The 12,486-nt window shown below is 41.5% G+C and overlaps 1 protein-coding gene across 3 annotated transcripts in view; it reads left to right on the forward strand.

The window, feature by feature from the left end:
• Positions 1 to 440: 440 nt before the first annotated feature.
• Positions 441 to 12,486, forward strand: part of GRM1 (glutamate metabotropic receptor 1) — a 417,414-nt gene continuing 405,368 nt past the window's right edge. The window contains exons 1-2 of one of the 3 annotated variants that reach the window (XM_027551773.1): positions 441 to 589; positions 2,053 to 3,067. In XM_027551773.1, the coding sequence (XP_027407574.1) occupies positions 2,368 to 3,067 (700 nt within the window). In that variant the 5' untranslated portion in view covers positions 441 to 589; positions 2,053 to 2,367. The remainder of the gene's footprint in view (positions 590 to 2,052; positions 3,068 to 12,486) is intronic. The other 2 variants (XM_027551775.1, XM_027551774.1) reach the window with 2 other exon arrangements.

The raw sequence follows: 12,486 nt of genomic DNA on the forward strand, positions 1-12,486 counted from the left end.
CCGTTCTCCCATCCCCCCTGCAGCCTCTTCCCCCTTTCCCTTGCAACCTACGAACAGAGCCTCTCTAGATGTCTTCACGTGCATTTACTCTATTTTCCTCAGTAGGGGTTTTACTTCCAAGGAGATAAACTGTGTTTGGGTCCCTGAAATGCGTAAAAGGAAGAGCCACTGTAAAGTAGTCTAAGCGGTTCCCCACTCCTTTTGCCAAATCTGACTGTTCATATACCTGGCAGCTTCTTTAAGAACCCTCTGGTAGTAAAGGAATTAATATTCTCCACTTATTCCTGGATTTTATCCCCCACTCCTCCATTAAATGACTGGTTTTTATGCGTGAAATAAGAGACAAGCCTTGGGTGACCTGTTTTTTTTTTTTTTTTCCCCTCCCCCCTCCCTCTGTTTTCCTTGCGGTAAAATTGTGCTGAAGAAAGAGGGCACTAGTGTACAGCCCAGATCGCATCCTTGCACCGTCTGGATTAGAGCTGAGGCGTCTGCGAACCGCGCGTGGCCGCGGTGCTCTGGCCCGGGGACCACAGCGCTGTCTACCCGGACTCAGGTACGTCTCAAGTCCGGATTCTTCAAGCAGACCCAGGTGAGCAGACACCTCGCGGCGGGCAAACCCACCCACTATGGCAGAAAAAAGTCCCAATCTATGGGATTTTTCTTCTCGTCCCAGAGGCATCCTCGATTATTTATTTCTTCTAGTCCTGCCTCCCCGGGAAGCCTCGGAACCCATGGATGCCTGGGCTGTCTTTCTTCTTTTGCCTGCCTCACCTTCTGTGTGTATGCTTTCTCCCTGCCTGTTCCCTTAGCTCCTTTCTCGTCCGACTCTCACCTTGAAAAAGGGAGCCGGAGAGGGACGAGAGATAAAGAGAGCCAACTTCAGCCCCGCAGGCGGCTGAGATTTGGCGCCTCTGTCCCCGAAGCGGTAGGGTTTGAATATACCTTCAGGAGCACTAGCTGCGAGGCGAAGAGAATGAGGATGGAGGGGTGTAGGGGAAGCGAGGAGGGATGTGTGTGTGTGTGTGTGTGTGTGTGTGTGTGTGTGTGTGTGTGTGTGTGTGTGTGTGAAGAACGCAGGGAGCGGGGTCGAAAGAGAGAAGTCGAGGGTTGGCAGAGGTGGGGGTGGGGGTTAAAGAATTGCAACTCGCTGGTCAGCAACCGGCTCTGCGGGAGATTGTCTCGGCAGCTTGACCAAGCACTGTCCAGGGTTCTGAAGGCTGCAGGGCTCAGCTGCCGCCGCGGGAACAACCCGGAAGCTCCCCTCTGTTCCCTTTCTAGCAACTATGCAAAGCCAAAGGTCCTGATGTAGGGAAGTGCAGGGACCCCTCCATTCCCTCCCTCCCTCCCTCATAGGTCGCAGGAAACTAGTTACCCGACCGGTACCCTTCTCCTCCTCTCCCAAAGTCTACAGTAAGATGACTTCTGGGGGATGGGGGCGATGTACCAAAATCCGACATGTGGAGACTTTACCAGGCGTTGCCTTAGTAACTAATATGGATTTCCTCAAGCTGGCAAATTTATATTTACTATTTGGGTAGTATGTTAGGGTCTCTTCAGCCCCTCAAAGTTAAAGTAGAAGGTGCACTCCTGGTTCGAGTTTATTTGGAAGTAGCGCTTCCACCTTCATAATGAAAGAGTTTCCAAATTTCTTCTGGGGAAAAAAGTTGATCTTTTCAAACCTGGAAAGTTCTCTAAGGTCGGAAGCTCTAGCTCCTCCTTCTCCCGCTTCCCTCCTCCCCCTGGAGTCTGTAAGCCTGGGGTATTTGGGGACCTGGAAGAGACCTGAAGGTGCAGGAGAGGGCGGGTCGGCGGGGCTCTGCGCCTCCCAGGACGCGGGACGGAGGAGAACACTGGGGGCAGAACGACCACCTTCCTCCTTGACCAGAGCTGTCTCTCAAGCTGTCCCCATAATATCTCAAGCCGATATTATGATGTCCTTCCAGCCCCTATCATGGAATGGGCCGGGCAATTAATAAACCAGCACTGACCATAGAGCTTTGACACAGGTCCTGTGATAAGGGAGCTTTGATTTTCTTCCTCTTTTGTCTGCAGCGTCCAGCTCACTACAGCCACCACGACTTCCATTGCACCCTTGGTCAGTTTACCTTGATGCACCAGTGAAGAAAGGGGACTCGGATTCCTCTAGAGACGCCGCCAAGGCGTACAGGTGGTCGTGGAGGACCAGGAGGAGGAGGCGGAGGGGAAGGAGGAGGGGGTCCAGACGCCGAAGTCTTCGGACGATTGGTATTGGCAGGCTGGACCGAGCGGCGAGAGGCAGGCGTCGGGTCCACCCTGTGAGCGCGCAGAACCGGCTGGCTGGACCAGCGTGGGCACGCGGTTGGCGGGCTGGACGGCGTCTTCAGCACAATGGTCCGGTTCCTCTTGGTTTTCTTCCCAACTATCTTTTTGGAGATGACCCTACTCCCCAGAGGTCCCGGCAGGAAAGTGCTGCTGGCGGGAGCCTCATCTCAGCGCTCCGTGGCCAGAATGGACGGAGATGTCATCATCGGGGCCCTCTTCTCAGTCCACCACCAGCCTCCGGCCGAGAAGGTGCCCGAGAGGAAGTGTGGGGAGATTAGGGAGCAGTACGGCATCCAAAGGGTGGAGGCCATGTTCCACACTTTGGATAAGATCAACGCAGACCCGGTCCTCCTGCCCAACATCACTCTGGGCAGTGAGATCCGGGATTCCTGCTGGCACTCCTCCGTGGCTCTGGAGCAGAGCATTGAGTTCATCAGGGACTCTCTGATTTCCATTCGAGATGACAGGGACGGGCTCAACCGCTGCCTGCCGGACGGTCAGACCCTCCCCCCAGGCAGGACTAAGAAGCCCATTGCGGGCGTGATCGGCCCCGGCTCCAGCTCCGTCGCCATTCAAGTACAGAACCTGCTGCAGCTCTTTGACATCCCCCAGATCGCGTACTCTGCCACCAGCATCGATCTGAGTGACAAAACTCTATACAAATACTTCCTGAGGGTGGTCCCTTCTGACACTTTGCAGGCAAGGGCGATGCTTGACATAGTCAAGCGGTACAATTGGACCTATGTCTCCGCAGTCCACACGGAAGGTAGGCATTGCATTTGGGGAAGAAAAGTACCAGGAAAACCAGGGAATTGCACAGATGTGAGCTTGGGTTCATAGTGTTATTCCTGTTTATTTCTAGCGCCGTAGGACAGACTCTACCCTTTTCAATACATGTCCAGCCAAGCATCGCATAGTTCTCATTCTCCTATAATAATAGTGCAGGAAAACTGTCCCTTGGTGTTTCTGGGGGTAGTAGGAAGCAAAAAGACACCAAACTCTCCATGAATAGTGCCAAATTGCAGTTTCTGGATTTACGTATTTGCTTTTCCTTGTATTCAGAGTTTATTTGCCCCTTTATACTACCCTTAAATGACTGGCTGTGGTTTTCCATGCTTAATAGATTAATCCAATGTAAGAGATTAGAAAAACAGAAAAAAAACTGCTGTTGCCTTAAATTGGACTTGAAAGCTTTATCTTGTCTTAAGCAGCTAAGGTGCTTCTTGGTCCTGGTGTGCCCCTCCTTCTCACACATTTAAAACTTACCTGTGAATGTTAGATTAATGAAGTCATCTTCCTCAATATACTGGATACCTATTTTAAATTCTAGGGTGCCTTATAGGTACAAAGGAAAAATGAATAATTTAAAGAGTATATTATTTTTTCCTACTTAATAGGAAATTTTTTCCTACTTAAAATGGTCCATATGTCTTCACTCCCCCCAAGGATTATCTTGTTTTATGAGCAATAGCACTAATGACCTCTTGGATTTGAATTTTGGTTTCTATTTTTTTTTTTCCTAACACAATGACTTTGCTTGTTAGAATTGAGACAAATTATAAATTACTAACAAAATGATACTAGATATCAGGTTTAAAATAGCTTTTAAAAGTGAAATAGATTTTACCTGATACTAAAAGCTTTGATGTATACAATCTTACAGACATGAATTCTTAAATAATTTCTTATATATAACTTTTCTTTACTCTTCTCATCTTACCCTATACTGGTTGTTGGATAAAATGAGACTGTTGAGTCATTTACTTTTAACTCCCCCAGGTTTATAGAGAAATTGAGACCCAGGTTACAAATCAATGTCCAGGACAACTCACGTGTATATGCTGGCATATGGAAGAGAATCTTGAGGTTATTGCTGCATTCATATTTCTTAATATCAGATTATTGATATAAAGGCCATAGGTATGACTTCATGTTCTTTTAACAAGGTACATAATATTCAGTCACTGGTGTGAAGTCTGATATAGAAATTTAGAAGCATTCTTACTGGAGTGGTGATATGGTTATATCAATGAAAACTGATACTTTAAAGGGAACAGAGTTTTTAGGAAAAACAAAAATTATGTAGAACTATACATTATAATTTAAGACTTTAATTTTGGGGAAAAAGTGTTCCTGTTGCAATATTATGACTTCTCATAACTGACTCCTGTTTCTGAATCTGGATTTTTCTTCATGAACTTGTGTATTTCTTTTTCAGCAAAATCTTATATTACTTTTAAGACACAGATTTAAATTCAGATGTGAACTCATTACATTTTTTGCTTAGTGTTAGTTTACTGCATTTTGTTGTTTAATATTGTTTCCTCCAGTGCTTAGATGGAACATCTTTAAAGCACGAGTTCAAAATGTGTTAATTATCAGCATTAGAGAGATCTAACAGGGAATGGCAAAATGTAGATTGAATGTGATTTATTTAATTATTTAACAGCTCTTCCTCAAATGAGCTAGATAATTGATTATAGATGTTAGAAGTGTAAACTCCTTCTTCAAGAAGATGTAATACTTTATCATTTTTACAAGGTAGTTTTATTTTCTGTATTTTATTATGTTGTTTTATTTGGGGGGTAGACAGGAGTGGAGAAAAGACCCCCCCCTTCCACTCTTCAATATGTTTTCCAGTTGCATCATTTTGCTAAAGTAATTGTTTATAGTGGGTTGTTTTCTGACTACTAGAGTTATCTTTTTGGAAAATTAATTGGACTTGTGTTTGCCAATTTTGTTGAGGAAAGGCTGATATTAAAATTCCACCCTTGTGTTAGTTTGGATCACTTTGTTTCCTCTCTGCCCTCTGATTTGTGTTGTGTGGTAGGGCTAATGTCCCCATAGCATTAGAATAATTGATTCCAGACTGGACTGTGTTCAAAGAACAGCATCAGAGCTAACTTTGGTGTCCATTTTATTACCAAGAAATAATGGTATTCACCTGGGCTTTAATATATGATATTTTATTTCTTCTCAAAGAGAATTTATTAGATATAGTATCTGTGGAAGCTAAATTGCTTTTATTTTCTTCTGTGAAGAAATATAACAGCGTCCTTTGTATAAGCTTCAACTGAAAATGTATTTTTTTCTGAGGCTCTGCCCTCCTGCTTCTCAGGGACCCATAGTGTACTGGCCTGCAGGCACTTTCTTGCATCATTTAGTAATTTTCCTGTCTTCAGACTGATGGGGTCACCTCCTGGTGACAGTTCCCTGTCAAAAAGCAGCTAAGACCACATATCTGTGCTGTCTTTGCCATCTGGGCACATTTCAGGAGGAAAGCTAGTTTGTCTGGATATTAGCAATTTGGAGTTTAGAAATTCTGGCACCTCCAGTGACCTTCACCTCTCCTTTCTAAATGAGCCATTCTCTAGTCAATTTATCATCACAGTTTGTTTTATTAGAAGTTAGCCTAGTATAGTTAACATCAAAAGTATTAGATGACTAGTTAGTGTACTTTCATTTGTATGGTTACTATTGATTGATTTTAAAACCATAGATGAAGCATCCTATTCTTTCAAAAGTTTTATATCCCTCCTTTATTTTACTTTATATAAAAGTCAAGCTTGGAGATGTTTTCTGCTTTTGTTTTTGTTTTATTTAGGTAGAATTCAGCCATTACATTCTTTTACATACTTTCAGTCTTCCTCCATGTCATTTGTGCCACACTTATCCTCTATTCATGACAACTGTCAGTTTAGCTGATGTAAAAAGAGGATCAGTTCACATGAAGTTATCTGCAAAGGGCTCTCCAGAAATCTTTTCAGGATTAGTTCCTGAGAGGCATATTGAAATAGGATCAAAGGAGGGCACTGAAGCAATAGAGCCTTGTCCACAAAGAAAAATGGAGTGTACTTTGGAGCAAGCTGCTCACCTGGAATGTGTGTCTTTAAATATGCTAATCATAGAGTACAAAAATAGCCTACTTCTGTGAAGAATATCTCGGCCAAGGACATTGTATCTTGCCCTTCTGATAAAATGCAGATTCCCCACCCAAAACCAAATTTATCACTTCAGAAAATTTTAGAAAACAATACTTAAAAATAATCCTAGTGGATTAAATTCAAAGCTTGTATGAGTCCAATGAACAATATTCTTTGAGTCCAATAAACAGTATTCTAATAAAGAATATTAGCTTCAGAAAGTTATTTTTTTGAATTGAATACATTTCATTTCTCCTACTATTCTGTCTCATAGTGTCAGGGGAGTACTGGCATGGTAAGCGATTTAGTGATGCTGCTGTGCCCTTTCGCTTACAGTTATGTTTTTACTGTGGTGCAATTTTTGGACATTTGCTTACACTTAATATAAGATGTGCCTTTTTTGGCTTCTTTTCAAAATCTGATCTTTTTAGAAGCTTTCCTCTATTTGATATAAAACACTCTAAAATTCTAATGGCATCAGAGAAAAAAAATCCTCATAAATCATAAGAACATCAGTTAACTGTTACTTTAGCTAATGCAACGACCTACAAGAATTTTATTTTTACTAAGTATCGTATTTCCTATCTATACACCAGCAACTTTCTTTATACCTTTCTTATCTTGATTCCAACCTATTTCACTATTAAGTCACCTTAATAAATGTTCTATTTTATCACAAAATAAGGAATACAATGTCTTAAAAAGTTATTTAGGCTGACCAACTAAAGAGTCTTGAAACACCATTATTACATCTTTGCCAAAAAGTGGTTCCCATATGCCCTAAGTTTCCTAGTTGTGATTGGGATTTCTAATGAGAGTTGAAGAATATTTGACTTAAATTCATAGGCAGAGTTTCACCCATTAGTCAGTTTTTCTATTTAGTGACTTTATTCCCTGAAATTTCTGTCAACTACTGGGAATTATCCAAACAATTCAAATTTCTCTTCCATGACATATTTGGTGTTAATGAACTCTCTCTCTTTTATGCCATAGCTCACCAGTTCCTTTACCTATACATTTAAATTTTAGTTCCATTACTAACAGAGATAACTCAAATAGTTCTTAGATAAGTTATAATCCAAAAGTCATTTAAAAAATATGTGCTGCTTCTAGGCCACATCTCCTTTCTTTTATGTTTGAACAATTTTTAATAATATTATTATTATTCTAAGAGTAAGACTTTATTTTTGTTTCCTTTAAATGTAAATTTTTAGCTTAAATCTTCCTTACCAATAAGTTCTGGAATTTTTTAAAAATTTAATTCATCTTAGCACGCCAGCTTTGTGTCCTCATGATTTGACTATATATGTTGAAACTGAGTAAGAGAGAGTTAAATGTAAATCCCTGTAGCCCTTCACCAGCAAACTACTGCTCTTGGTGGTCACTCCGTCTGTTATGAATTCCCTTGACAGTAAGTTTTTTCATTACATGCCATACCACTTTATAAGATAAATAAATGGCTTAAAAGTAGGAAAATCATCACAGCACATTTACAATTTGAATAAAAAATTTACTATACCAAAAACTGTTTATAAAAAATTTGAATACTTGGTTTCAGTTACTGAGTTCTTTACACTCTAGAAAGGGATTATGGTTTGAGCACATGTAAAATGAGTATAAGCAAAGTATTACTATAGACATTTAGAAATATGAATTTATATGTGTTTAGGGAACACTGAGAGAAAATACTGGTAAGTGGAACTAGCTAAAAAAAAAGCTGGAGAAAAGAAAATTTTGATTAGTTTTTTAATATGGCATTTGTAAAGGGTAAAAGCAGTAGGAAGAATGTCCCCATTGGGGATAAAATAAGCAGATCTGCTTGGCTGGAGTGGAGATTGTGGGTCAGGAACTAATTAATAATAAAGGTAGCAACTCAAATGTGGGTCCTTTTATTCTGTGATTCCATGAGTCTTTATCAATATGAAGGACAAATAATGGAGAATCTTGAAGCCTGAGACAAAGAGTTTTCATTTAAAGAAAGAAATATCAAAGCATACCAAAATAATTTGGTATGATTCAAAGGTAGTTTAAAAAAAATGAATTCTTTCTGAAATCTGTAGGGATGATGCATTGGACGTGGAAGAAAACCAGCCATGAAAGGTTACGTTTGTAGAATTCTAGATACTAGGCTGTTAAAAATAATTGGGAAGAATAAAAATACTTCAAAGGAATACTTTATAGGAGGATTTGATGTACCAAAGCATTAGAGACAAAGAGTCAGAGATACCTTCAGTTTTGCAATTCTGAAGGACCAGGAGAATTTTGGTGTAACTAACAGGCTTTCCGGATGGCTCAGTGGTAAAGAATCCACCTGTCAATTCAGGAGCCACGGCTTCAACCCCTGAGTTGGAAAGATCCCCTGAAGAAGGAAATGGCAACCCACTGTAGTATTCTTTCTGGGAAATTCCATGGACAGAGGAGCCTGACAGACTATAGTCTGTAGAGTTGCAAAAGCGTTGGAAGCAACTGAGCGACTAAACACCAACAACAATAGGCCTCTAATAAGTAGGTTTCAAAACCATGTTTCTTTATGTTTAAAGACATGGATTTAGATTTTAAGAGTTCAGCTTGATGTGAACTTTGGCTAAGAGCACATACATTACTAGTGAAGTGGGTATCTGTACAAAAGAAAAGTCAGGGACATTCATAAGTTACCCTATTTGTGATTTTAATAAAGTGTTCATGTCCAAGTAAACCTTGTGTACCCAGAGCCTTGGTTACCTGACTGACTAACCTGAGTACTTGAGAGCTGATTTCTTTAAACTACAACTTTTTACGTTTTAAACCTGTTACAAGATGGTCTTTGAAAATTGTATTAAAAGCTCCCTGACATCTTTTAAAGAGCATGCTGGGCTTAATAGCAACTTTTCTTGAGTATCTAAGTAATCATTCTGAATCCCAACTGTTACATGTGTTGGGGTAGTGTGATAATATTAAAGCCTTTTGAAAAACATAAAAGCCACATTCTTATAGAAAATGGCCCTCAGTTCAGTTCAGTCTCTCAGTCCTGTCTGACTCTTTGCGACCCTATGAATCGCAGCACGCCAGGCCTCCCTGTCCATCACCAACTCCCGGAGTTCACTCAAACTCACGTCCATCGAGTCAGTGATGCCATCCAGCCATCTCATCCTCTGTCGTCCCCTTCTGCTCCTGCCCCCAGTCCCTCCCAGCATCAGAGTCTTTTCCAATGAGTCAACACTTCCCATGACGTGGCCAAAGTACTGGAGTTTCAGCTTTAGTATCATTCCTTCCAAAGAACACTCAGGACTGATCTCCTTTAGGATGGACTGGTTGGATCTGCTTGCAGGCCAAGGGACTCTCAAGAGTCTTCTCCAACACCACAGTTCAAAAGCATCAATTCTTCAGTGCTCAGCTTTCTTCACAGTCCAACTCTCACATCCATACATGACCACAGGAAAAACCATAGCTTTGACTAGATGGACCTTTGTTGGCAAAGTAATGTCTCTGCTTTTGAATATGCTATCCAGGTTGGTCATAACTTTCCTTCCAAGGAGTAAATGTCTTTTAATTTCATGGCTGCAGTCACCATCTGCAGTGATTTTGGAGCCCAGAAAAATAAAGTCTGACACTGTTTCCACTGTTTCCCCATCCATTTCCCATGAAGTGATGGGACCAGATGCCATGATCTTCGTTTTCTGAATGCTGAGCTTTAAGCCAACTTTTTCACTCTCCTCTTTCACTTTCATCAAGAGGCTTTTTAGTTCCTCTTCACTTTCTGCCATAAGGGTGGTGTCATCTGCATATCTGAGGTGATTGATATTTCTCCCGGCAATCTTGATTCCAGCTTGTGCTTCTTCCAGCCCAGCGTTTCTCATGATGTACTCTGCATAGAAGTTAAATAAGCAGGGTGACAATATACAGCCTTGATGTACTCCTTTTCCTATTTGGAAGCAGTCTGTTGTTCCATGTCCAGTTCTAACTGTTGCTTCCTGACCTGCATATAGGTTTCTCAAGAGGCAGGTCAGGTGGTCTAGTATTCCCATCTCTTTCAGAATTTCCCATGGTTTATTGTGATCCACACAGTCAAAGGCTTTGGCATAGTCAATAAAGCAGAAATAGATGTTTTTCTGGAACTCTCTTGCTTTTTCAATGATCCAGATGGTGTTTGCAATTTGATCTGTGGTTCTTCTCCCTTTCTAAAACCAGCTTGAACATCTGGAAGGTCACGGTTCACGTATTGCTGAAGCCTAGCTTGGAGAATTTTGAGCATTACGTTACTAGCGTGTGAGATGAGTGCAATTGTGCAGTAGTTTGAACATTCTTTGGCATTGCCTTCCTTTGGGATTGGAATGAAAACTGACCTTTTCCAGTCCTGTAGCCACTGTTGAGTTTTCCAAATTTGCTGGCATATTGAGTGCAGCACTTTTACAGCATCATCTTTCAGGATTTATAATAGCTCAACTGGAATTCCATCACCTCCATAGTGATGCTTTCTAAGGCCCACTTCACTTCACATTCCAGGATGTCTGGCTCTAGGTGAGTGATCACACCATTGTGATTATCTTGGTCATGAAGATCTTTTTTGTACAGTATGGATGTGAGAGTTGGACTGTGAAGAAGGCTGAGTGCTGAAGAATTGATGCTTTTGAACTGTGGTGTTGGAGAAGACTCTTGAGAGTCCCTTGGACTGCAAGGAGATCCAACCAGTCCATTGTAAAGGAGATCAGCCCTGGGATTTCTTTGGAAGGAATGATGCTAAAGCTGAAACTCCAGTACTTTGGCCACCTCATGTGAAGAGTTGACTCATTGGAAAAGACTCTGATGCTGGGAGGGATTGGGGGCAGGAGCAGAAGGGGACGACAGAGGATGAGATGGCTGGATGGCATCACTGACTCAATGGACATGAGTCTCTGTGAACTCTGGGAGTTGTGATGGACAGGGAGGCCTGGCGTGCTATGATTCATGGGGTCACAAAGAGTCGGACACGACTGAGTGACTGATCTGATATGATCTGATCTGTGTATTATAGCCACCTCTTCTTAATATCTTCTGCTTCTGTTAGGTCCCTACCATTTCTGTCCTTTATTGAGCCCATCTTTGCATGAAGTGTTCCCTTGGTATCTCTAATTTTCTTGAAGAGATCTCTAGTCTTTCTCATTCTGTTGTTTTCCTCTATTTCTTGGCACTGATTGCTGAGGAAGGCTTTCTGATCTCTCCTTGTTATTCTTTGGAACTCTGCATTCAGATGCTTATATCTTTCCTTTTCTCCTTTGCTTTTCACTTCTCTTCTTTTCACAGCTATTTGTAAGGCCTCCTCAGACAGCCATTTTGCTTTTTTGCATTTTGTTTGCCATGGGGATGGTCTTGATCTCTGTCTCCTGTACAATGTCACAACCTTAGTCTATAGTTCATCAGGTACTCTATCTATCAGATCTAGTCCCTTAAATCTATTTCTCACTTCCACTGTATAATCATAAGGGATTTGATTTAGGTCATACCTGAATGATCTAGTGGTTTTCCCTACTTTTTTCAGTTTCAGTCTGAATTTGGCAATAAGGAGTTCGTTATCTGAACCACAGTCAGCTCCCGGTCTTGTTTTTACTGACTGTGTAAAGCTTCTCCATCTTTGGCTGCAAAGAATATAATCAATCTGATTTCAGTGTTGACCATCTGGTGATGTCCATGTGTAGAGTCTTGTCTTGTGTTGTTGGAAGAGGGTGTTTGCTATGACCAGTGCTTTCTCTTGGTAAAACTCTATCAGCCTTTGCCTTGCTTCATTCCGTACTCCAAGGCCAAATTTGCCTGTTACTCCAGGTGTTTCTTGACTTCCTACTTTTGCATTCCAGTCCCCTATAATGAAAAGGACATCTTTTTTTTTGGGGGGGGGTGGTGTTAGTTCTGAAAGATCTTGTAGGTCCTCATAGAACCATTCAACTTCAGCTTCTTCAGCATTACTTGTTAGGGCATACGCTTGCATTACTGTGATATTGAATGGTTTGCCTTGGAAACGAACAGAGATCATTCTGTCGTTTTGAGATTGCATTTAAGTACTGCATTTTGGACTCCTTTGTTGACCATGATGGCTACTCCATTTCTTCTGAGGGATTCCTGCCCGCAGTAGTAGATATAATGGTCATCTAAGTTAAATTCACCCTTTCCAGTCCATTTTAGTTCGCTGATTCGTAGAATGTTGACGTTCACTCTTGCCTTCTCCTGTTTGACTACTTTCAATTTGCCTTGATTCATGGACCTAACATTCCAGGTTCCTATGCAATATTGCTCTTTATAGCATCGGACCTTG

This window comes from Bos indicus x Bos taurus, chromosome 9 (assembly GCF_003369695.1).
Source record: "Bos indicus x Bos taurus breed Angus x Brahman F1 hybrid chromosome 9, Bos_hybrid_MaternalHap_v2.0, whole genome shotgun sequence".
Taxonomy (NCBI): domain Eukaryota; kingdom Metazoa; phylum Chordata; class Mammalia; order Artiodactyla; family Bovidae; genus Bos; species Bos indicus x Bos taurus.